Source organism: Dromaius novaehollandiae, chromosome 4, assembly GCF_036370855.1.
Source record: "Dromaius novaehollandiae isolate bDroNov1 chromosome 4, bDroNov1.hap1, whole genome shotgun sequence".
In the NCBI taxonomy this organism is placed as follows: domain Eukaryota; kingdom Metazoa; phylum Chordata; class Aves; order Casuariiformes; family Dromaiidae; genus Dromaius; species Dromaius novaehollandiae.
This window is the reverse complement of record NC_088101.1, coordinates 35,240,453-35,267,166: the sequence shown is the minus strand read 5'-3', so window position 1 is coordinate 35,267,166 and position 26,714 is coordinate 35,240,453. Positions and strand designations below refer to the sequence as shown.

The 26,714-nt window shown below is 39.8% G+C and overlaps 1 protein-coding gene across 1 annotated transcript in view; it reads left to right on the top strand.

Annotated features, from left to right (window-relative positions):
• The window catches only part of TBC1D9 (TBC1 domain family member 9), a 56,809-nt gene extending 34,920 nt beyond the window's left edge, over nt 1-21,889 (top strand). The window contains exons 11-21 of the mRNA XM_026106132.2: nt 1,086-1,203; nt 2,236-2,521; nt 3,701-3,830; nt 7,477-7,575; nt 7,693-7,761; nt 8,918-9,158; nt 15,184-15,249; nt 17,302-17,388; nt 18,339-18,413; nt 18,548-18,648; nt 19,620-21,889. Coding sequence (XP_025961917.1) covers nt 1,086-1,203; nt 2,236-2,521; nt 3,701-3,830; nt 7,477-7,575; nt 7,693-7,761; nt 8,918-9,158; nt 15,184-15,249; nt 17,302-17,388; nt 18,339-18,413; nt 18,548-18,648; nt 19,620-20,345 — 1,998 coding nt within the window. The 3' untranslated portion in view covers nt 20,346-21,889. The remainder of the gene's footprint in view (nt 1-1,085; nt 1,204-2,235; nt 2,522-3,700; nt 3,831-7,476; nt 7,576-7,692; nt 7,762-8,917; nt 9,159-15,183; nt 15,250-17,301; nt 17,389-18,338; nt 18,414-18,547; nt 18,649-19,619) is intronic.
• The last annotated feature ends 4,825 nt before the right edge of the window (nt 21,890-26,714 follow it).

Sequence of the window (26,714 nt, the reverse complement as noted above, 5' to 3'; positions counted from 1 at the left end):
TCTTAAATTACTCAGAGATGTAACAGTAAGCATTAACACCAGTAACTTTTTTTTTTTAATAGAATGCTCAGGAACAGTCGAAAGACACTGTGTTTCTGTTTGCTAAAGCTCTCACAGTAATTGTTAGTAGCCTTGGGACTTGGTCCATGGCATACAGAGCACTGATTCAGAGTTACAGTGAGATTTCAGGCACTGAAGTATTTCATACATGATAATCAAGACAAAACAGAATAGCACAGATCTCTACAAAATTATAATATTGTTCTGAATTTCTGTTGCAACCTTAGTTGCCAGTTCAAGTTGGAGTCTTAAAATGTTGATGAATCACATTCTGAAGTGAGAAACTAATTCTGTAGGAGTCAAATTGGGAAGAAAATGGAATAAAAATACTTCGTTTCTTTAGACTAACAGAAGTGTAGTCAAGGACCTAAGCAAACAATTCAGAGGTCATTGTACAATGTTATGGTATTTGAAATGGAGAGGAAAAAGGTCACAAAAATCTGTCATGCACAATCAGACATGGAGAGCGCACAGCAATGAGAAACTTCTGTTTCACCACTCTAGCTGTTCATGACTGATACCATTACACACATTTGCTTAGGCCCACAGATGCTCTGTCTGGGCCCTTTCATACAAGCAGAAAGCATGAGGGAGCGCAGACTGCTGCAAAGGGTGATACAGCAGCGCTTATCCTCAATGCTCCAGGAGGCGTTTTGGCTCTATCAGACCCAGATTCCCTTAGAGTTCCTACTGGGAGAACTTTGGTATGCTGTAGCAGTGAAACTGGACTCCTGCAGACCTGAGCAGGCTCCTGATTATGCAAAGAAATCTTGATCTTTCTTTTTTATTAAAAAAAAAAAGAAGTAGTTGAGGTTTTCTTAAGCCTTTCTGTAAGCTTTGGTAAAACACTGCCTGCTGTATTTGCAGGAAAATATTTGAACAGGTAGGGGGCTGGAGGGAGGGGTATGTTTCCTAACCACAGCAAGTACTTATCTGCCCACTGGTTGCACTAGGTACTGAAGAAATAGTGTATAGTGATTACTGAAGAAATAGTGTATAGTGATTGATATTTTTCTTTCTTTTAGGCTATGAATATTGTCACCTCAGTACTCCTCCTTTATGCAAAAGAGGAGGAAGCTTTCTGGTTGCTGGTGGCATTGTGTGAACGTATGCTACCTGATTACTACAACACAAGAGTTGTTGGTATGTTATGGGGATTTTTTCTGAAATGACAGTACAAAAAATAACCAAATGAATTTGTATGATTTGTATTGAAACAAGCACATATGTAGATGTATTCGTGGCATAAAAACAATTGTAAACACTCATGATGAGGCAGTTTGCTCAGGAGCACAGAAGTAATTCCCTAAACAGATATTGTGATAGTTAATAATTTTTTATCTCTTTAGGATTTGATAGAATTCTAAAGTGGGCTGAATCAGGGTGAAACAAATCCAAAAGAAATGGGAGGCTAGATTTTGAATTTTAGAGGTTCCAGTTATTTATTTAAGGTAGGTGGGAAAAGGAGCTTGGACAATTTATAGTAGAAGACTCTAGGTCTGTTCACCTCTGATTTGAAAGGGCAACAGTATCTGAAAGTCATTGCTGTCAGATGACAGTTTCCTTGTGTATGTGGAAGAAGTGAATGGCTCTTCAATTCATCCTGAAAACTGCCTTTATTGTGGCTCACAAATGCTTGAACTATTCATTCAGTCCTAGAAATGTTTCTTCCTGATATGCTTAAGACGCATGGATGTTATGGCACAGATAAGTTTGCCTTGCTCTTGCTTAATAGTAAGTGTTCTGCAGACTCAGCTTTCCCTGCTGCTACAGGCCACTTTCACAAATTCGAGGTTCTCTTGAAAAAATCCAAACCCTGTCAGGCAATCACCCTGGCCTCCTCCAATAAGTAATGCTGAGAAATATTTTTCTGCTAGTACTAGCAAGTACTAAGTCATTGCATAACATCTGTAGGTCCCAGAGCAAACTGACACTGTTAGCTCTTATAAGGTACGTAATTAAAACAAAAAGGAACTTGTTGAGTTTAGTTTGTGTGCACAGCTCGGTAGTGGAATAGAATCTGTTATTTATCTGAAAATGAGAAAAATGTGTGTAAGCATCATGTAGAACATTATTTTTCCTATATTTATTTATATATTTTTCCCCCTAAATACATGCAGATGTGTTCAGTTGCTCCCAAATGAATGGGCATCCAACCTTGTTTATTTTTAACAGGAGCGCTGGTGGATCAGGGTGTCTTTGAAGAGTTGGCTCGAGATTATATTCCACAGCTTTATGACTGCATGCAGGACTTGGGTGTAATATCCACCATTTCTCTGTCCTGGTTCCTCACTCTTTTCCTCAGTGTAATGCCATTTGAGAGTGCTGTTGTGGTTGTGGATTGTTTCTTCTGTGAAGGAATAAAGGTGATATTTCAGTTAGCACTCGCTGTCCTGGATGCTAATGTAGACAAGCTGCTTAACTGCAAGGACGATGGAGAAGCCATGACAGTCTTGGGAAGGTATATATTATAGAAGATAAAATATTTGTTTTTTATTATTATTTTGCTTGCTTTCCTGACTTACTTTCTGCTACCTTGAAACATTTAATTTAAACCACTACACTAGATGTAAATCTTCTGGATGCTTATAGTCCTTTTTTTTAACCCATAAAAGGTGCTCTTTATAATTATCTTAAAATAATAAGTGACTAATAAAGTATAGTTTCTTCTTTCAAGATTTTCAGATAACCTTTCAGACGGTTATAGGGACTTGTTTTGATTGACTACATAATTTTTGTTACTTTATCCTGTACTTCTTACCTGCTAAGAAAATGCTGCTAAGAAAAAGACTTGATCGCAATGGAAATTCTTTTGGGAATGGACTAAACAGAACTCCGTAGAATTAGATAGACTCTTCAATGAATGGACTTATGGTGGTGAAACGGGATAGAAATGGGGCAGATAGACTGAGTTGAGTCATTTAATACAAGCTAATATTGCAGTGTGCAACCTCTGATTTCCTGACATTTGGTAGTAGTGTTTAGTTCTCAAGGTGCTGCTTAAAACTGGATTTTTTTTCCTAATAAGTTTCATGAATATAGCCTTACTGAAGTTTTGTCCCCTCTCCCCAACCCCCCCCCCCCCCACACACACACACACACTTTGGGATTAAAGGGAGCTGTGATTGTCTTTCCTCTGAAGTAATCCCCAATGCTTGCTGAGGATTTAAGTGTTCTGCAGCTGCAGGGTAGAAGACCGATGATCTACTGCAGCTACACTGGCAGGAGAGACAAACCCTTAAAGCCCCTTGCAGTGAGGTTGGGCAGTGGGTGGGATAGGGGGCTACACAGAGTGAAGCACACTGACCCTTGTTCCCATAGTGCCCTAGGTGTCATACCTCATATAACATACTCATATAACCTGAAAGAACAACTGCCTGTTCAGTGAGCCACTCATGAACTGTGAACAGGTAGATTTGAGGTATATCTTGATAGTTTATTGACAGAACTACCTTAGCCCTGGAATCAGAATTAGGATTTGACAAATTACTAATGTCAAAAATCATGTAATTCACTAATAGAGTGGCTTGTTCATTCTTGCATTAAATTAATCTATATGTAACCCTTATTCTGTCAGCCCTTAGAAGGGAGAGGACAGAAATGAATCTTGGGTCTCATTTCTTTTCCTTTTTCTCGGCAGATACTTGGACAGCGTAACTAACAAGGACAGCACTCTTCCACCCATTCCTCACCTTCACTCACTGCTCAGCGATGATGTGGAGCCGTATCCTGAGGTGGATATCTTCAGACTAATCAGGTCTTCCTATGAGGTAGGATGGAATTTCTTAACAAAAACTAGCCAACCCATGCCAGTTTTGCTTTGCAGAAGAATTTGGTACTCTAATTCAGTTTTGTTTGGAATTGGAAGAACAAGTAAGAATTGCAGAATCATCTCATAAGGCAGAGATGTGTGGGTTTTTTGTTTGTTTTTACCAAAACTTTTGATTCCAGTGGATTTATTTTCTATAGAAACATGGAGCATCAAAGGAGAACAGCCTACAACCAAGAAGTGGCTTACAAGTGAAAGACTGAACTTGTAGTTCAAAAATGTTAAATCTGGTTTAAGCTTTTTTCATGCTTTTCAGAATTGGAATATTGGTGAGATAAACAGGATTTCAGAGACGTTGCCAAATCAGTGGAACTTTGTTCCTTTTAAGTTACCTCAGGCAGTGCTGATTATGACCGTGGGCCACTAACATCTATATTATCATCAAAAGTTGAAAATTTTCAAGAGAAAAGTACTGTTAATAATATCTGTAAAGTACAGAACAAAGGCTACAAGAAAACTAAAAATTTGCAAAGCAGCTTCATTTTCCTTACTTTTTAGAAATGAAACATTAATAAAATATCCATAGTGATAACACTGAAATGCTAATTTAAGAAATAAAAAGAAGAATAACTTTAAAGAGTAATTCTCCTTTATTTATTTCCTTCCACTGCTATGCAGACTAAACTAGTATTTTAGGTCAAGATGTATATTGATACTAAGGAATATGACAGTTTTTCTAGATTCACTTCCTATGCCCTTAAACCATCCATGCTTTAATGACATGGTATCCATGTAACAAGAAAGTAGGTAGTTTTCATGCTGGAGGACAAACTGAATCAAGTTAGATGTGTAGTTTTGCTCCTTAGCCACGTTAGAATGGGGAGAAGGATGAACAGTGTGAAATTCTGTTTTCTTTGCATTTTTCTGACTTTTTCATCATGAAGACAGCTTACATGGGCTTATGTGCTTTTAGGTGAATAACCTGACTCTGCAGAGCTATTCTGCCTTCTTGGGACTCATACAGGATGCAACTTTGTAGCTCCGTACAGATAAATAACCAGATGTACTCCAGGATAATAGTGGGAGAGCAGGAGTCTACACCAGTGATAAATTTAGAGCTGCATCACTTGTATCATTTTTTCTTTTCCTGTGGTTATATTTTAGGCAAAACAAATAACATGGGGAGTGAAGAATAGCGAGGAAAGAGAGAGTTGGTTACAAAGAGAGAATTAGTTTGGGGGGAGTTGTTTTTCTTGGTTTGGTTATTGAAAAACAACAATTCAGTAGTAAACTATCAAGAGGAAAAAAAAAAATCAATGCACCTGTTATTCAGTGACATATTCCTGACCCTCCAGTTCATTGGTCTAGTCATGACTGGGAATTCACTATGGTAGATTTGCTGAAAATACCAGGAAATCTCTAGCTTTCAGTGAGTGAGCATATCTCTGCTATTTTTAGTATTTTAGTGGTTAAAGCTACTCTATCCTTCATCTTCTAGTCATTTAGCATTTATAGGAACAAATAGGAAGACTTATAGCTGAAAAAAATGCTTTTTCTTGGAGTCAGAAATAAAGTAGTCCACCACCACCGTGACCCCAACACACACATACACCCTGAAGGGGGAAAAAAATTGTCTCTTGCAGACTGTCCCGTGGGAATCTGAGAACTCAGTGGGGGAGTAGCACTGGCAGAAGCACAGTATTTTGCCAGCTCTGTGAAGAGCTACTTTCCATCGTGCTCAGATCCATCTGAGCTAAGCATGTAAGATGCTTAGAGGGAAGTCTCTAGTGCAATCTCAAGTGCTTCAGGGGAGTGTTTTGGCAATTAAGCAAATAGCACCCCTCTCTGTGATAATATTGAAGTGACTTTCTACTTTTGAAAGAGGAACATTCTCCTCTTGAAATGAGGATGTAAATAACAAATACATTCTACCCTGCCATTAACTTCCGTGTTCACTGAAATACTTTTCAGTAAGAAATCTCTTATCTTTTCATTCAATTCTACAAGTCATAAGCCACAGAGCCTGATATTATACTAAGTACACTAGGAATGGCTGGAATAATGCAAAATCATTGCAGAGTTAAAAGCCTGTGCATAGCTCACTAACTTTCAGTGAAGTGTAAGCTCAGATGTTCAAAGTTATTATGTCATTAACTCCCTTGATTTTGGAGCTGGCTACTTTGGAAAACATAGGCCTTAAACACTTGAGCTACATCTGTACCAGTGTCTGAGTCTCAGTCATTTTAAGTAAACTACTGATACTCCAAGGGGTCAGACTTTTGAAAGGCCTCATAGGTTTTGACCCAGGAAAAATGGCACTTTACAAACAATTCATTGTATGATTTGGAAGTTAGCATGGACAAGGAACCATTCCCAGTAGGCAGTTGCCTTTCTGTCCTGTATGCCACAGAGGGTTTGATTGTATGGATGTGACCATACACTGTCATTTGGCCTCCAGACCATAGAATGGCCCCTGATTGATTACTGGGACAGATGCGGCCTCAGAGACTCAAAAGACCTCTTTTTTGAAAATGGGATTGGGGCTGCAGTGTTCACTTTTAACATACTTTGCAGGTACCTGCTCTTGAACTGTGTTTCATTTCTGTGAGGTCTGAAATTCATGAATGTTTATCTAGATTCCATTTTTTCAAAAGATTTTCAATTTTTCATTTGAAAAAACATTCCAAGTACAGGAAATCAGCTTGTTACTTTTGAAGTACATAGTAAAGGTGCGAGTAGCATCACAGCTTTAATATAATTTGACCACACAAGAATGTGCTAGCAAGTTGTGACCTGCTTATGTTGATGTGCTTGCACTGGCAATATAGGGGATCAATCCTGTAGGAAAACACCTCTTGCCAGCTCCTCTTAGTTTTGCATGCAGCATACATGATGTCTGGCATAACTGCACATGCTGGCCTTTTGTGCATTTTTAAGTATGTACTATGGATGTTTTTTTGAGGATAAGAGCTTCTACTTATATTTCATAAAAAGAAATTTAATGGACTAGACATTCCCGTACATGTGGGACCAGGGCTATTATTCTGAACAGATTTTTCCCTAGGGTGCTTCTGTAGCATACTAAGGAGCCACCTGCAAGTGTTACGTGCGTTGTGAATAGAACTTTTGAAAATAGGACTTAAGCAGTTTTGAGAATCTTGCTCCTAATGTAAATTGCGTTCCTAGTGCTTGGTTTCACATGCTTAGGAATGTAAAGACTGTTACGCTGTCTGAGCCTTTAGAAACCCAGTCAGTCTAAATATCTTCTCTCTCTGTGGCAAGTAAGAGATGTTGCAGGAAAAGCTGAGATAAACCCTGCAGAAAGAGTTATGAAACAATCTGCTCATAGAGATTTGCCAAGGGAGAAATTTCTAACTACTGAGATTATGGCCTGAAATGTGAGAATCGATAACTCAATGAAATGCTTTCAAGTGAAATGAAAATATATTATTTGAGGAGGAGTAAGCTACTGACAAATTCCTTAAGTCTTTGTAACTAAGTCATGCCTTAGAAAAATGCCTTAAGAGCAGTTTTTGAGATGTGCTATCTATGAACACTTACAGAATTAATTTCTTAATACATAAAATGCAAACTAAGTATTCTTAACATTAGTAGACAGACTATATTGTACTCCTTTTCTCTTTAAGAAATTTGGAAGTATCCGAGCAGATTTGATTGAACAAATGAGATTCAAACAAAGGCTGAAAGTGATCCAAACCCTTGAAGATACTACAAAGCGCAATGTGGTAGGTACTGAAATAATGTTCTTTGTGAAGATTAAGGTGAGTCAATTTCTGAAATTAAATTAGCTTTTCAATGAGACAGACTTTAAATCAATAATTGTTAATGTTATGTTTCAAAAGGTGCGAACTATTGTGACAGAGACTTCTTTTACTATCGATGAATTGGAGGAACTATATGCTCTTTTCAAGGTAATGCATGTGCCTGCAGGAAAAGTAAACACTTAAATGACAGAGACTACATGTTTTCTAAAGACCAGGTTAAGTCTGTGAATTACTTACTATCAGATATCTTAATACAAACTTAAATTAGCTGCTATATTATTGAAGGCCATTTTTTAAAACCTCAGAAAATAATTTATTAAATGTTTTGTCCATGAAAAAATTGAATATTATGACAAAAAGTATTATTATGAAAAAGTGAATATTGACAGTCTTTTGGTAGGTCTTTAGGAACCTGTGTATGTTTCTCTACATGACTTAAGGGCATGTTTTTGGAATTTAGAGCAGAAATACCTTCATTCTACTATCTCAGACAGCTAATACTTTTATGCCGTGCTAGCTGTTCTTTGCCGTTGTTCATGCTTTACTGTATACTGTATTGTACGGAAATGTAGTGTCACAAAGTGATGCATCTTGGTAAGTTGGTTGTACAAAAATAACATTAGATCCACAAGTTTCAAGGTCAGGAGTTAAAATGCCACCCTCACGCACAGTGCCCTGAACCAGGAGACTGACTTCTCTTGATCTGTCAAAACCGAGATTCTAGGCTATTCCAGTAAGAGTTTCTTTCCCTTGAATTTCCCATCTCTAATACCAAGCCTTACAATTGTCCAAATCCTACAGTGCCTTCTTTTAATCTTCCATGGGTTCTCCATCCCTGGAATCAGTGAGGCAAAGTGAGACAGACCACTCTGTGGATGACAGATCACTGTGCAGTTAGTGCTAAGACCTGAATTGATTTGAAGTAGATTCCACTGAAATAAGCTCTAGAGCTTTTACTGACTTCAGTAAGATGGAGAAAATAGAACTTTATAAAATATTCTTGAGACTAGTCTAATAAAAAACCTTTGAAATAAACAGCTGTTTTCTTATCTGAAATTAAATATTTCATGAGAGCCTCCTTCCTGACTTGGCTGTGTATGGTAGGGTAGAAGGGAGCGAGTGACCACAGCAAGCCTTTACTTAGCAGAAATGCTAAGGCTAGGTAGATGGAAGTACATCTGTTAGCCTTGTGTTGTTTTCTCTGTGTATGTGTCTGGGTTTTTTGTTGTTGTTTTTTATCATTGATAATGATGAGTTGTTTACAGAGTTGATAACAATCTCACAGCGTTTTCCTTCTGTTCAGGCAGAACATCTGACTAGCTGCTACTGGGGAGGGAACAGCAATGCTATTGACCGGCATGATCCCAGCCTGCCCTATCTGGAACAGTACCGTATTGATTTTGAGCAGTTCAAGGGGATGTTTGCTCTCCTCTTTCCTTGGGCATGTGGAACTCATTCAGATGTGTTAGCTGCACGCTTATTCAGGCTTCTTGATGAAAATGGAGACTTGCTCATCAACTTCCGTGAATTTGTCTCTGGGCTAAGTAAGGAGAATTCACAACACTCATAATCTAACCAAAACAGTTTGTTTCTAAAGGTGATCCAGTCTGTCAGAAACACAGATCTTACATTAACTATCAGATAATGAGTTGGATGTATGCCAGCTTGTATAAGCCAGAGCCAACTTTGTTTTAAGAGCTGTTCATGTGAAGATTCAATTAATTTTTCATGCCTGTGACAGTGATTCCCAAAGGGGTTTAGGCTGGTCTTGGTAGCTGCATTTACATTAGCCAGTGGTGTATTGCATTGGGAAAAGGATCACAGTGTAGTGCACTAAGGTCTGAGAACGTGACAACCTCATGGTGTGCGTCACCGTGGTACTGTGTACCAGTGGGAGCGTTAGGACCTCGTGTTTCCACCACACGTGGTGTGAAGCGGAGTTTCCAAAGAGACCTAGCTGAGAGCTCAGCTGTAGGCCTCCCTAAGAAGCAGGTTGCTGTCACTTTGTTCACTCTTTATGCCCATCCATTTCTCATGTGACCAAAGAAAGCCCTGCCGCTTTCACCCACGCTAAGATGGCCGTGTAGCATGAGCCTACCAAGAAGTCTTAGTCTGTACTGGGATGCAGTCGTGGTTTTTTCCGCTTCAACAGCAACTCTCAGTGTTACATCAACAAACACATGTCTGTCTGTGCCTGCTGAACAGATTAAGAGGGGATAAGGTGGTGGCTGGTCTTTCATATACTGCAGCCTGGCAAACCATCTCAAAGTGTCTTGTCAGCTACTGTTACTTCATTACATCATTTCTTTCTGCCAGTGGTCTGAGGACGGGGTTCCATTTTTTTTTGTGGAAACCTAGCTGTGGTCAGCAGATGCAAAGCATGACTGAAGAGCATGGACTAGGGAGATCACACCATGAGCTGTGGGTGCAAGACTTCTGCATGAGAAGAGCAGCTTTCAAAGCTAGAGCTGTGACTGCCATAGTAAAGAAAATTCTGGGAGTCTGTTCCCATTACAAAGAGAGTGTCTCTCTCTGGTTTCTGGCAACATCTAGTTTATATGAGTCAGCAGCTAATCAATTTGCCATTAGCAAGTCTGAAACAACTTTCCTATCTATTGTGGAGGTATCTGAGACTGGGGACTCCCTATTGAGAGTATCTAAAGAAAATAATGAATAGGTTCTCTTTCCATGGTTTTCCAAGCTCTGTGGATAGTGTTGAGGGCAGTTACCAATCAAAAAGTTAAAAATGGCAGGGTGTTGCCATCTGTACTGTGGCTGGTAAGACCTACCTGCTTTTCCACTGAATTCAGCAGCTTTTCCCCAGACGGTCACATCCTATATCACCATTTCAGTCATATTCTTTCTGCATGCCACAGTGAAGAATGTGTGCATCTGGAAAGCTTAATCCAGGAAGAGGATGTTTGTGGGACATGCTCAATGCCCACATGCCAAATGCTTTGTGGGTTAGCAGGTGCCCTTTGCAGTCTCTATCTGGACTATAACAAACAATTTTTTGCAGCAGCTGCCTTCCTAGCTTAGTGCAAGCTTTTGTAGCGGGCGTGGTTCCTAAAAAGGGCTAGGTACTCAAGATACCAACTGAAGGTTAACCACAGGAAGTGGTGATAGATGCAAGATTAATTCTCAGAGATGATTTTTACCCTTCTAGAACTTTATCTCTGGCTGCATTTTACAGTTAAAGGTGAAATGATTTACCAAAAATATTTTTCTGTTACTCTCATCTCTTTGCCTGGTGCACTGGACTTGATATCCCTGACTCCTGACTTGCAACACAAAGATTACCAGCAATTTTTGTGGTAAATGATGTGATTACTTCTAACCAAGGTGTTTCCTTTGGGAAAGCCTTTTGTATGTTCTTCGGTAGTGTTTGTCTCTCAGTGACAATGCGTTTTGTTGTCTGCTCCTTAAACTTTCCCTATAAGTTGGGAGCTTATAACTTTTGCCAGTGCTACTGGTTCTGAAAAGGGAAGAGAGGCAGCATTTGATCCCTTAGTTGTTCATGGAGAAGGATTCAGGGGAGGAGTGAGTAGGTAGAGCAAAGCAGCCAAGTGTCAGCAAGAGAGAAAGGGGAGGGTAAGAGGAGGGTCTGCGAATTGTGGGAAGGAAATGCTGTAACAGACCTGGGGCAGGAGCAGATTTTTGAGGATGGAATGGAATTGCTCACAATCAAAAGCAGCCTGCAGGGAGGAGCAGGCACAAAGAAGCAGCATTAGCAGCAAGAGAGAAGCAAGGAGTTTGTGTTCTGTGTAATAAGAAAACTGGAGAAAGGACAGGGCATGAGCTGAGGAGAGGAAGATGTACATTAAGTTTTAGAAGAGGGGAAAAAAATGTAAAGGAGGAGCTGGGATGCTGGTAGAAAGAGGCAGAAGCAGGCAGGGGCTGGAAACATCATCCTTTAAAAGAGAACAGAGCTGCCAAAGTATGCCAGAGCAGATCTGCAAGGAAGGGAGGAGAGGAGAGTGGATAAGCTGGGCACAGGGAAAGAGGCAGCAGCCATATGGCAAGAGCAATACTGTCAGCAGGGAGGAGGAGGACTTGCATAGGAATTTCCCCTATAAAGCAGAAAGACAGATTCCTGAAAACCTGGGCTTTCATTGCCTCTTGCATTGGAAAGCTAAAGGAGCTTGCTTGGGGAAGCTTCTCAGCAGAAGTTGTGTGTGCCTGCCACTGTGCTGGGAGAACAGGGTTTTGCTGAAGGTGGAGAACTGCTCATAGTGTCCTCACCATCCTTTTATTTTATTTTATTTTATTTTGAGCATGACAGGAGTTATTTCCTGTAAGTGACCAACATCTTGCAGTCCATCATGGTTTGTTTCATGACAGCCTGTCGTTTTCCCCAGTTTTAAATTTTGATCCCCTTTGAGAGGGTAAAGGTTTTCCAACTTGTTTTCCAGTGGCTCTGTGTAACAACATTGAAGCATTAGGGCTCTGAATGCAGCTTTGCATCAAAACATCTTTAGAGCCAGCAGTAACATCTGTTCTCCTGCGGCTCCAGAGTAGCTATATGACAGTAAAACTGATTGCATGGCCCATCTAGGAGAATGTTTATTGATTGCTACAGGAACTATGGCTTCTACTGAAGCATTTTCCTTTCACATCTTTCCTTCAACGGCCTCACTCCATGTAGCTGCAAGGACATGCTCCCTGGAAGCATCTCTCTTCTGGAGCTCCATGAAGAAGAGGCAAAAGGGCTGCTGTATGTGCCAGCATGGCTGCTTGGCCCCTTCTTCCATGTCAGCATGAAAGCCCTGGGGCATGAGAGCTGTAATTGCAGCTGGGAATCCCTGTTTCCTTTTCATAGTTCTTATGGCAAATGGCTCAAGAACTTCCTGCTTCAAGTGCCTCTAGGGCCTCAGATGAGCAGAGATGGGATGACATGACATGTTTTTTTTGCTATATGTGCTATGCTGCTACCAGTCCAAATAGAGGAGTGGTCTTGATTAGTTAGCTCTAAGAGTTGTGCAGCTCAGAAGGGGTTTCCAGCCCTGGTTGTGAGCTGCTTGGTGTATTCACACATAGAGGAGCTCACCTGCACCCCACGCCACACTGGATTATAGCACGTCAGTTGTTGACTCAGGATCCTTTAGTGGGACTTCCTTGTGGAGTCAAGGCATCCCTCACCAACTCCCATCATATGTTTGTTCCTGTGTGATGCTCTGTTGGAGCAGGCAGTTCTCCCACCACTCTGGTGCCTGCCACTGTCTGTAACACTCACAGCAGCCTTGTGTGCAGAAGTCAGCAGTATGGATGCAATGTCTCTCAGGGAGTACCTGAATGCTTCCCCCCCCCCCCCCCCCCCGCCCCAAAAACAACTTTTCTCTGAGCACATGAGAGAGGAGGACATTTCAGAAAGCAGAGTGTTAACTGCACCACTCCTCCACTCCCTTCAGGGAGGTAACTGGTCTACAACCACCTCTCACACCTCCACCTGTGTTCAAAGGAACGGCAACTGAGAGTAATACTTCTATACTGCTACTGGTTTTTATATTAACAGAAAAAAAGTTCTAACCTGATTAATTACTTTGTAATGCCCATGAAGAAGTCAGGAAAACTGTTATGTATGACATGTTCAGAAAAGACCAAACACCGTTGAATGTTGTACAGGAAGAATAGTCAAAAGGGGGCTCAGGGTTTCTTCCTAGTCACACCATGAAAAGGAGTGGTGACAGCTTCTGAATAAAAGCTGGCAATGCGTCATCTGAGAGCTGTACTGCAAAAAGGCAAGACTTGCTGAAGGTTGACAATCTGTCCATGCTATGATTCCACCATGGCAGCCTGGGGAGGAGGGAGTGTTTTTCACTGGGGCTGAGAATGGTCTTGCCACCTTCGCAGTGCTGTTTGCAGGGCCCTCAGCTCTGTGGTTCGTGGGGTGCTGGGGCAGTGCCATGGAGTTCTCTGGGCTTTCCCATGAAATGACCCCTGTACCCTCAGTAGGCAGTGCAATGTGGGGGCCCGTGCTGAGACATCCAAAAGTCTCCTCTAACTCTCCATCGTGGGGATGCATCTACTGGAAATACATTCCTGTACCTCGTCTCTATCAATGTGGCCTAAATTTCTTTTAAATTCAGTGCCTTGCTAGTCCCCAGTCCTTGTGTAAACCCCTGCAGTCAGCTGTCCGGCAGTTCCTGCAGATTGCCAGTAAGCTGCTGTTCTTTTCATAAAACTTTCTTCCCTTTCCTGGGAGATACCTGGAGGGTGGTCTCTGAGGGAGTCCAGATGATGGCTTTAGGAGACTTATCCTGCATTGCGTTGTCTTCATTCATGTACATTTTTGAATGCTGAGGTGGAGCTTTAGTTAGAAAATCACACACAAGAAGTCAGGGCTTCCATCAAAATAAAGTTTTGTGGTTGCCTACAGAGAGGAGAAAGAGCTTAGCATTTGTTCTCTTGGCATCTAAGGTAAGGAGAGGAACAAAGAGAGAGATGTCACCAGACTCCTGCTCTTGGGCCCTGAATCTTATTTGGGTGCATGCCTCCCTAGCCATTGCTGGAGGGTGCAGAATTGCAGCCCATCCCATGTGTTACCAGTGGGGTACGCCAGTACCTTGCTGTGTAACCTCACACAGTAGTTTCACCAGAGGAGAAACCTTCTTCTGCACCAGATACAGATGCAAGGAGATTTGGCACTTAAAAAGGACCAAGTTGCATGCAAAGTAGATGCACCCAATTCTTTGGCCAAATAGTTGTATTTATTGTAGTTTTCAACTTTACGATATACTGTAATTGTTAGTATTTGCCGAACCGCACTTGTTGTAGTTTGCATAGCAGAGGTAGGTTGATGTGGTAATCTGTAAAGTAAAATAAATCTCTGCTTAACCTATTTAATGAAGGTTAATTCATCCATTTAAGAATTATTTATCATAATATGAATGATTTATGAAGATGTCTGATTATAGGTTATTTCAGTATTTTTAAATTAATTAATATCAATTTAACTAATTGAAAGGAGGGGCTACAGTAGACTGCGTGGATTTTATATAAAAATTCATTCAAAAATTTTAATTCAAAAATTTTTCAGAAAAAAAATGCTAGTTGAGGTGTATCTTGCACTAGAGAGCATTACATAAATATCAGTGTAGCCCTTAACTAAGACAGGATTAACAGTATGTTTTCTTGAATCTTTTTTTTTTTTGGGTGGTGGTGCTGGTGGTGGTAAATGTCTTATTATTCTAAACCATGTGATGCTATTATTGGATCCTCAGATCAGAAAGTTTGAAGTCCACACAAAAGGTTGTCTTAGCTAGAGGCCTTTCTGAATGATCACATGATGATCATATATTATTTTTGAGAGTTACAAAATAGATATTTAGTGAAGGTCTAAGGCTGAAGTAAAAAATTGGGAGTAAGGGTGTCTGTGGGGTTTTTTTTCTGTTTCTACTGCAGACTGCATGATCTTAGAAGTCAAGTGATTGGCTAACGATCTGTCTGTAAAGGGAGAACAATGCTTGTCCAAATGAAAGTAGAAGGTTTTAAAAATGCAATATTGTAGTGATAATAAATAGAATGGTATTGAATACTAAGTATTAACAAATTGAATATAACGCTATTTAGGTGCAGCATGCCACGGAGATCTCACAGAGAAACTGAAGCTACTGTATAAAATGCATGTTTTGCCTGGTGAGTAAATCATACTAAAATAGCTGCCTTCTTGGTGAGAGCAGAAATTTGGAGCAGAACTGTTTACAACTAGCTGTCCAAATTAAAAATTAAGTAGTGAGAATTATTTTAGCTATTTATGCAGCAGTAAAATAAAAGAGCTTCTGCTTTAAGCAGACAGAGTTGGAAAGTCTGAAAGCAGTATGCAGGCCTCTGTTGCTCCTGTCATAAACAGGCCTTTTATAGGGGTCACTTGCTGGTTTAGCTGGGGTCGGTGCCTTCCCCCATGCATAGCAAATGCAGTCTTCTTCAGGGTTTTTTACTGCAATACATTTTATTTAACAGTAAAGCTATCTTAAAGCGTTCCTGCTTTCCCCAGCTGCTTCTTTCTGTCCCTAGGCTTACTTCTTATGTTCCCCACTGGGCTGGTACATCTGTTTGTAAGGAGAGGCTTTTTGTTTGTTTTAAAATACAGATAATTTCACAGATGTGTTTTCCAGGGAGCCCTCCAAACTGTTGTACTTAACTAAGTGAACAAGGCAGTTTAGAGAGTGAGTGGCAAAAGGATGAAAACATCTCAAAACAGTTTTGCCCCTGAAGAAAATCCTATCCTGGAACTGCATCCTCTCTGTCTTGTCATAAGTGTGTCATAAAGAACCTATTGCTCTCTCTGCTGAATCTATGGTTTAAGTATGTTACAGCTGTTTGGGTTCTTTAATTCATGAGCACATTTAAATCCTTTGATGAAGATCCTTAAAAACTGTGAGAGGACATTCTCCTGGATATGCTTTGAACATGTCCCTGATTGCTCCCAGTTGGGTATGCTGGATGTAGACTTAAGTGACACACTAATTTGACTGAAAAAAAAAAAAAAAAAAGAATTTTATTGAACTCCTCTTAAGAGAAGATCCAGGTTTAAAAATGGAACTTCTGGTATTCAGGAATTGGTAAGCTCATATTAAATCATTATAGACTATTTCCAGCCAGGAAAGAGTTCATGCCCTGCTCAGGGCACACTGAGATGCACAGAAGAAAGTACTGGAAATTAGACATATGAAGATGGGCACACAAGACCCTGAGAGAAAATAGCTACTTGTTAGTCAAACAGTACTGGATATGGAGGAGACAGTAAAAGGTACTACCAGATCCAGTTGATTCATCTCTTGTGAGTTTTAAGGAGATGATTCCCGAAGGGCAATAAGCTGAGTACAGTTAGTCCAAGTCGCTTGGATTCAGATCTAGGTTTGCGTAGTGCTTGTGTGAGATACCAGTTAATCTCAGGCTTACAGACTCAGTGCTACAAAGCCAAGGGGGAGACGGATAGTCTTCCATCAGTTCAGATGATGGGATAAGACAAACTTATCCTTCAAAAATGGCGGATTTTTCCCCCAAGAAACTTAGAAGTAAACCCGCAGTACTTGGTGGGAATGAGTTGTGGAAGTAGGAAGATTACACAAATCCAGTGGTTTGCAGTAGCTCTCTTGTCACAGTCTGGGGAGGTGGAAAAATTCTAGAGGCAAGAGGAGTAGAAAGGCGGAGAAGAAAGTACCAGTGCTCCCATTGTTTCCCTGGACTGTGGCCTATGCCATGGTGGTGAATTATCCTGAGGAAAAGCCAGATCAGCTGAGAACAGAAAGTGAGTGGACAACAGCAAGAGAACAAAGATCTTGTGGAAGCCCCACTGATCAGCCAAACAGCATATCATGGTTTACTAGAGGCATGATAACTGATGGCTTCATAACACTCCTTTTTTTTTTTATTATTATTAGTATTGTGAAACCTTCAAAAGGAAGCCTGTTCTCTGATAGCAAGTGACTAATACAAGGGGCTTTGTAGGAAGGTAAAATAAAACCAACAGAAATCTACACACAGGATAAATCATTTCCTAAATTCATCTAATGGCAGTTCAGCAAAAGGATCTACCATCTTGCCTTTGGTCCCTCTGATACGTCTGCGCACTCTCACACTATTCCTTTTAGAAAGTAAAACTCTAAATGTATTAATGAAAATATGTTCTAGTTTTTAATTAAAGAGTAGGGGTTTTTAATGAAAGAATTTTATAATATTGCTTAGATCCATCCCCTGAGCAAGAAGAGCCGGACTCTGCTTTTGAAGCCACTCAGTACTTTTTTGAAGACATCACACCAGAATGTACACACGGTAGGCATCTTGCCTCAGGCATGAAAAGACAGGGTAATGCATTTCAGACACCAGGTCTTCTTAGAAAGCTTCTTTTTTATTGGATTAAACTGCATAAATGAAGTGTTTTCTGTAAAAATGAGCATGCAGTCTTAGTACATATTTTTATATCTTTAAAGATGTGGGCATGTGTACACTGAGGCTCTCCTGGATGGTGTGTTGCAGAAGTACTGTCAAAATAATATCATCAGTGTGTTGCTATGGAAATAATTTTGTAATAAATATAGCATATTTGCCTTAATGGAGAATGAGAATAAATACTTTTGGATTGCAAATGTTGGGAAATTGGAATTGGATTGCAGATGTTAGGAAATTCTAAAAACCTGGAGCTAATAGATGTATCAAAGTATAGTTTGGGGGCTTGAAATCTTTCTGTGCCCTAATGGGAACCTGGCTATCTGTCATCTCTGTTGTGTTAAAATGACGCTCTCTTCCTTTAGGTATTTGAGGTTAAATTTCTCTCTGAATCAAGAAAAGTATTCCCCATCCTCCAAACAGGGGAAGGAAGGTTGTTTGAAAATACAGATAACAATTGATAGAATAGTGATAGTAGTTTTAAGTCCTAATAGACAAAAGAGAATGCGCTAACATAATCACCAAACATACATCATTTTGGTATCTGTTTGTGTTGTGGTAACTTGCTTAGAGCCTTAAACACAGCCTAAGTCATTCTACTGTACAAACGAAACATAAGATGGTCCTTGTGTAAGAACTTATATTATTAATTATATGGAATTCTTCAGCAGATTTAAGAACAAGCAAAAACATTAATCATAGTTCAGTCCTGTCATTTTTACTCTGTATTTTCAGTAGTGTAAGCACTTCCTTTATTTTGCATTGTACACATGAAAAGTAGGTATGTATCTAAAACCACACTGAACTCTTTCTCTCCTCCCCATAATACTTCCTAGTTGTTGGCCTAGACAGCAGGAACAAACAAGGAGCAGATGATGGTTTTGTTACAGTGAGTCTAAAAACAGACAAAGGTACGTATGGTTTTTCCATTTGAATTATGTCTTTAATTTCTTGGAAAAATACTCATTTTTAAGATGGAAAAAAGTGTTAATTTAAGGTCTCTTGATGGACTTTTCATGCCTCTCTGGTAATTTGTTAACGGTAGGCAAGAAGAACTCACAAGAGAATCGAAACTACCTGAGAATGTGGAGCCAAGAGAATAAATCCAAAGCAAAAATCACAAAGGACTTGCCCAAACTGAATCAGGTACTTTAGCTGACATTTAATTATTTTTCATAAACTTGAAACTTTTTTCATATACCAATAAATATTCAACATATTATCTACTGAATAGAGGTTTGTTTTGAAGCAGATACTTTTTTACTAAAGCAGCAGTTAGTGAAATATGGAAGTTTGGTTTTTTCAACATACTGGAACCAGTTCCATTCCCAAAACATCCCAAAAACGAGATATGCAAGTACGGGAATGTAAGCGTACTATTTTGACCTCCAGCCAAAAACTGATAAGACATTGAATATTACCGACTAGCATACACTGTCTCATGCTCATTACTTGAAAAAGGAAGTCTGTGTTCTGTGATGTATACTGTCAATCTCATTCACCTTAGATCAATAGCAGCTAAGGAGGATAAAGACCCAGTGGGATGGCTATTCCTTCCATTAACCTATAGGGAAGGTTTATTCCCCATGGAACAATTCTTCGGACTTTAGGTAGCCTTAAGTAAATCATCTTCTTCCTATTTCTGATTAGTCAGTTTTGAACTTTGAAAGGCTTACATCCAACTGGATTACTCCTGCCAATTAAGAGAGTGCCGCAGGTCGCTTGCTTCATTTTTCATTACTTCTCATTAGTTTTATCAGACCCCTAGTTATACTTAGCATCCTTCAAACAAAGAAAGTGTCACCATCCAAGTGAATGCTAAGCATCTCACTGCTCACCCTCTGTTGCCCTCCTGTGGTTGCAGAGAAATAAATTTGTCCTTTGTTGGAAGGAACATTCAACAGTTTATTCTAGGTATCTTTCAGAGAAACAACATATGTGGCTGCCCAGTCATAGAAAATACTTTCTAGACTACCCAGATTATTTCCAATTTCAGTTTAATCATATACCATTGCGTCATAGCTCCATTCCAAACTTCCTTTAAACTGATTTAGTAGATCTCAAAAGCTGGATTTATTTCCTGCTCTCTCATTGATATTTCCTCCCTTTGCGTTTAGGGACAGTTCATTGAACTGTGCAAAACAATGTATAATATGTTCAGTGAAGACCCCAATGAACAAGATCTGTACCATGCCACTGCTGCTGTGACAAGCCTGCTTTTGGAGATAGGTGAGGTTGGTAAGCTCTTCACCATCCAGCCCACAAAAGAGACAGACAGCAGCAGTAACAACTGCAGCAAAGCTATCCAGAACGAGCTATTCCAGAAGAAGGAGAACCAGCAGTACCCCCTTGAGCAGCAAAAGCCGTTCCAAGGCAGCCTCGTTACCAGCGATGAGGAGGCCATTGGCACTGACAACGCGCTGGGCATGCAGATGGAAGATATTAAGCTCGAAGACTCCTCTCCCAGAGACAACGGAGCCTGTTCTTCCATGCTCATTTCCGACGATGATACAAAAGATGACAGTTCCATGTCCTCGTACTCAGTACTGAGTGCAGGTTCGCATGAAGAAGAAAAGCTGCACTGCGAGGACATAGGTGAAGACACCGTTTTGGTACGGAGCAACCACACCACTTCTCTTCGTAGAAGCACTAGCATTGACAGAGACTGGGCCATCACCTTTGAGCAGTTCCTAGCCTCCCTTTTGACTGAGCCAGCACTGGTGAAGTACTTTGACAAGCCTGTGTCCATGATGGCTAGGATTACTAATGCTAAGAATGTAAGGATGATGGGTAAACCAATAACATCAGCTAGTGACTATGAAATCTCTACTATGTCGGGATGAAAGGCAGTCTTTTTTTATTTATTTTGTTTTATTATGTATTTATTAGTACCTGGCATAGGCCCTGGTATTTTCAAAATGTGCTACTTTTCACTAATGTGAAAACTTTGGGGTGCAAACTTAACTATCTTGAAGTATAATCACTCTGTGGGAAATGTTACAAGAATGCAAATTTTATTCAAAATACAGAAAAAATAACAGTTGTCAGTGAAGTGTGTGTATTATTAACCTTGCTGTCAATATAAAATGGTAAAGATTAGTTCTCAATTTTTAAATGTGAACTTAATGCAGATATTTGCGTGCATTTTTAAAACAGACCTTTATAGAGGTCTGATTCTTGAAAAAAAATTAAATAGGAAGTACCTAAAATTTAAAGGGACACTGTCAACCTGAAGAGGACCTCAGGTGAAATTAAGTTCCAAGCAGCATCTATGAAGAATAAGTTTTGTTTCATACAACTTTTTCAAAGAGGATAATGGTTTTTAATGTATGCTTGTATTTTATTTCTTGAATATATGAAAGATCACTGCAATGATATCTGCCTGGATCCTAACTTCCTCTGCTTAAGAAAAGTACACTCAGTACTTTTCTTAAGTAAAAAGTGAGTACTTTTCTGAAGTAAAAAGTAAAAGTGAGAAGTCCATTGCAAGCCTAGCTGGTACATCAGGTAAATGTGATTAAACATGACAATTTCTACCCCAAGAAAAGGCAGAGCCCATTTACCTCTCCTGGGGTTTGGCCATCTCTGGCTATGCTGAAGCCAGCAGAGAGAAATCCCTTTCGTAGCTGCGACCACCAAGGGAAAATCTCCACCGTGACCCTGCACAGATCTGAATTCCCAGGAAGTGGACTTAGCAGCTTTGCTGTTGTGCTCCAAAGACAGTGTATGCAGGTATGAAAACAGATTGGTAGAGTCCCTTTTTAAAAATCAAAAGATGTTTTTAAATATAGAAAATACTTATATAGCTGGATCTACAGCCTATATATCTTAGCTCTTAAAACTAAGCTTTACCACCAACCTATTATATCCTTGTTAGATTAAGAAATTAAAAACTTGTATTGCATAAGTCTTCATTTACAGCACTGTAAAGTAGAAGTAATGAAAAAATCTGCAAGATAATGTAACTGAATGTTTAAGTCTTACTGAGAACACTGTCACTTTATATAAAATGAATAGTATCCTGTATCAACTTACTGAATGATATGTTAAAATGAAAACTGGAGCACCTGCACTTTGAATCCTTGCTTCTTTTATACAGATATTCAGGATTATTTTTTATTTTGTTAGCTGTTTTATAATTCATATTTGTTCAGTTCAGGATCATGCCTACATGCCTAAACTTTATTTGCTGTTTTGAGAATATTTTCAGTAGAATACTGCTGATTTTTTTATACTGCTGTACATTGCATCCATGTAACTTGCAGACTTTTTTAGCAGAAGTTGCTGTTTAATTCTTTTGTTTTAAAAGAACGCTTTTAAACTGTCAGATGAAGTGGTTTTTAACCACAAATAGGGTAATGTGAACAAATAAAATACACTCTGCACAGATTTGATTTTTTAAATATTAAACTCATGCTAGAGGGAAAAAGTAGGTGATTGCGTTTTATTATACAAGCAAATGACTTTGGCTCTTCAACAACAGATTTCAGAACAAAAACATTTGCTGTTTCCATGCCTTGTTTTGTTTAACACTTGAATATGTTTAATTCCATCTGCAACAAGCAACCCATGTAAGCTTCTCGCACTGCAGTTTCATTGAACTATTTTTCCCTGTTATGTTTACATTTGGTGACAACAGTTGTTGCCACTTTTTTAGACTCCCCCCCCCCCCCAGATATTTTATAGACCATCTGTGTTTTGCCACAGCTTATTAGGCATGCTTTTAAGTTTTTAAATATTAGAATGTTTTTCACAGGGAAGCTGAGATGTCGGCCTCAAAACTGTAACAGTGACAGAACCGATTAGGGTGTGCTCTATTCAGTGAATACGTATTTACTTTTGAGACTTGCCATCTCACTATTTGTATATATAAAGTCAATTTGCAAAAAATGGCTGCCAATTTCTGAGTGCTTTGAATTAGCAGTACTGCTTACTGTTGTGTCAATCATTTTATAGTTAATTTTTTTTCTTGTATTGGTAATAATTAGAGTTCTTCCCTTTGTATTTTAGCCCTATGTAGATTACATACAACAATTTAAAAAAGCAGTACAGTCTTTCTGCATATGAACCGCAGATTGGTTTAAACATGTATCAAATTGTGACATTCATTTGAAGCTGTAATCACCATTTTGAAGAATATGATTTTGAATGTTTCAACTTAGGATGCCAAGGCCAGAGCAGAATGCTTTGTTGTAATGCCTGGCAACTAAATAATTTATCACAGTAGTCTTCAACACTAAGTGTTAACTTCTCTAAGCAGACTGTTGACCTTTCTCATTTTGCAGACCCCTAAAGTTTGTTTTAGGAGTCTGTCATGGTGAAGTGGATTTTCTTCCACACACCCTTAGAGGTGCACAGATCACAGATTGAAAACATTTCTTTATCTTAAAAGAGCTTGCCAGCTTTGCTCTACCAACGAGGCTGGAGGTGCCACTTTTATCATGAGAATTATTCTGCTGTTAAAACTGTTGTAACAAGAGGCGTTCACAAGCAGATCTCTGGTTATAATGGTTGCCATTTTGCAAGGTGGTTTTTGTTTGTTTTGCTCCTGTAGTCTTCCTTACCTTCTTAGCTAACACAACCATGTCAAGAAAACTTGTAAGTGTAAGCTGGGTCATCTTTAAGAGTGGCTTTGCTACAGGAAGCAGTCAGGTGAGCTGATTTTCTTGGAATACTTTGGTGAAGCTGCTCACCTGATGAGGACCTGAAACCCACCAGGTGGACACCTGGCAATTGCTTATTTGATGGCAAGATCTGCCACAGCCTCCCCTTTAGTGGTGAATGGGAGTTGGCAAGAGGATGACTGTGGAGGGAGTTCAGCTGCCCAGCACGCAGCAGTGTGAAGACCTTCAAGGAAAGGTGAGTGAGTATTTAAGAAAAGACTTACCTGTACTTGTAGGCATGCTGTGCAAGCAAGAGTCAGGAGGGCTTTAGAAGCACCTGTATCTCTTACCTTATATGCTTTCACATAGAGATGCTTTTCAATCTGTGAAATGTGGAGTGTGCTTAGGCTGGCTAGTCTCACAGTCAGAAAGCAGCAGGAGCTTTTCCTTCCTCTTCAGAGCTGAAACCTGTGGCCAGATGCTGATGCGTGCTGCTTGTCTGGCTTGGGGGGAGCCTGGTGGCAGCAGTGGCTGGCTGCCCTCCCACGCCACTCGGCCAAGGGACAGGCAGCAGGGTGAAGGGGGAGTGGGGAGATTGCTTTATGGAGTATTCTATAAAAAATAGCCACAAAAAACTATTCTCCTATCAGTTTTTTTCCCCTCCATATTTTTCAACCTACTCAGACACTGACAGTATATAAAAGCTCAATGGTGCACATTCCCTTCATCATAGCATTGTACAGCTTCTGAATTCTAGGAGTTAGAGCTGTGAGTTGCGTTTGTTGGGGCTTGTAAAGGTTTGCGTTACAGAGTTTTTGGCAAGCAGGCAGCTCCCTAAGTGTTATTCTGTATTAAACCTACTGAATACTTGATATTAAAACTATTCTAAAGAGAAGAGCACCTTCTGGGATCTGATAACAGTGGCACTGGGGCTTCTGTTATAGTAAATGTCACATGTTAATGAAAGCCTTTTTCAGATGTACACCTTAGCAGGTGCTATTTCAGAGGTATAATACATTTCTATGCTACTGTTTCCTGCTATTATGCCCTAGTTTGGTATCTTCTAGTTCTTCAGACTTGCTAAGCCTTTGCTAGCCAGACTGCTTTTAAATGTGCAACTTTTTTATAAAAGAAGATGGCAGAGGCTAGTGAGAACAGGGGTATGTAAGAGAAAGGAAATAGCCGTAATGTGGCTGGCAAAGCTGAGATGGTGGGTTTTTTTGTTTGTTTGTTTGTTTGTTTGTTTGCTTGGTAAGCTGCACAGCCAGGTGTGGAAAGAGTTGTTTCTGGTTCTTAAGCTGGGTGCTCTCTGAGATCCCTCGTATCATAGGTTCTTCATTATTAACCGTTAGTCTTGCAGCATTTTCAACCTGTGATAACTGGGTCTCTCAGCACAAGGTGCAGTACAGACACAAACTAGGGAAGAGCTTGAATTCCATCAGGACACTTGGAGCAACAAAATTAAGCTGGTGCATAAGCACTGTAAGCCTACAACTTGCATAAATAAAAAAAGCCATAGATAAGAGAAGGTACTGTAGTTGTATCTATGTATTACAGGTAGGAAGCAGAACTTGCCAAGCCTCCACCCACTTGGGTTTTATTCGTGTTGATCAACTCCACTGCCTTTACTCTCCAAACTTCTGGTACCCATGTCAGTGCGTTAACTGTAAGCTTGTCTTTTCTAGTTCTTGGTAATTTGGTAATAATGGGGTATGCTGTAGATAGAAGATGCATTTTATCAGAAATGAAGTATTAACTGTAAACAAATACTTGATGCTGTTGTATCCATTTTTTGTCAGAAAATGAAACAGTCAGGCTTAGACTGAAATATCTGAAAAACTGAGAAAGCATTGAGGAACAGTGTTGGGGCTGTTAGGTCAGCTCAGTCTCTATCAAGAGGTAGCTCCCTGGTATAGCATGCCTGTATCCTGGCCTGATGCTTATCTAGAAAATCTTATCGTGGCCCCTTGCCAGCCCTTCCCTCCAACCTAGGTGTCAACAGGTGACTCTTTGGGAGAAGCTGGTCTGTGACCAGAGCTTGCTGGTTTAGACATGAGCCAAAGCATAATTCAAGAATGAAACTGAAGCAGTTGCATCTACTATTGAGCCTTATCCTGTGGTAGGAAGAACAAATGTTACTGTTACTTCCTCCCGGTAAGATAGTCTGGAATCAAATGTTATGAGTACTTCAAACAGGACTTGCAACTGTTAATGCTTGTTTAAAATGTTGCTTTATTCAGTAGTGAAAATATATATTCTAAACAAATAGAACTGTGGCAGAGGATATGAAACTGGAATGTGGCTAATAATAAAGTGCATTATACATGTGCTGGACATCAGTCAGCAGCATCATTTGAATGTTTCAGTGCTGGGAATACAGGGAATGAAGTACAGGAAGTTATTCTTAATTGCAATGCAAAATGCTCTCAATAAATGGTGGCAGATAACTTACCAAAGCACGTCACATTAGAAGAAAATTTACCTCTAGTTCTTCTCTCTCTTCTGGGGTACTCACTATCTTAATTTAGATACTCTGAATACCTAATTCCTGTTCCCACTTTCTAAAATAACTGGTATTTACATACCTGAACAACTTGATATCTGGGGGTTTTGTTGGTCGGGGTGGGGAGAATGGGGGTCAGTAGCAGAGGGTCTGTTTTATGCTTCTGAAGGGATATAAATTCCTACAGGTGAGATCTTGTAATTTTCTTGTAGTGGCACTTCAGTGCATTAACAGGAGCAGTTGGTCTCCGAAATGCAAAAGTAGAAACAAAGATCACCTGAGAAATACAAATGGAGCTGAGTCAATTACTTAACATAGTTTGCATGGTGAGGAAGGCATGGTAGAAGAAATACAGGTAAAATATTTTCTTGTTTAAAAAAAAAATATATATATATATATATTCCTTCTCCAGAAAATTTCTCCAGAGTTCTCCTCCCACTCTCCAGTCAGCTTCTGGAGTCCTGCTCTCCAGAACAAAAACCCTTGTACTCTCACTCTGAGAAAGCTTTTCCTAGTACTTCAAACAAAATCCTTTTTGTGTATTTCACCGGTTTTGGAGCATAAGCATCAGAAACGCAACCCAGGAACAATTCTGGAGATAGCTGGTAGGAGGCTGGGAGATAAATCTTAAAACAGAGCTTCTTAAAATTAGGATTTCAAGAGCAACTGAAATAAGACACACCTTAAGCAGCAATAACACTCTACCGCTTGCAGTAGAGTACAGCAGTACATGCCTTGCCGTGTAAGATTGTCTTATATTCTGTGAACAAATTTCTGGTCCATTATTAAGGAGACCAGTTCAGCTCTCTTGCTGCAGAAAATGAGCAAAACAACTCTCTGTCTCCTTCCAGACCAATATGCTTTTTGTATATAATATAGATCAAGGAAATAAGATCTTCTGCCTCTGGTAGGGACCAAAAAAAGTTGAAAAGAGGAAAAGGGATGCCTTCGTCTTTAGAGTCAGGAACAGAACGAAGATGTAAGAGATATGGAGAAGCCCCTCAGCTAGCAAAGCAGAAGACCTTTCTTTACGGCTCTAGTTGTAATGAGACTACACAACATACTGTAGCTGTAACACTGGTAAGGAAAAAACAGTTTTGTGAAGT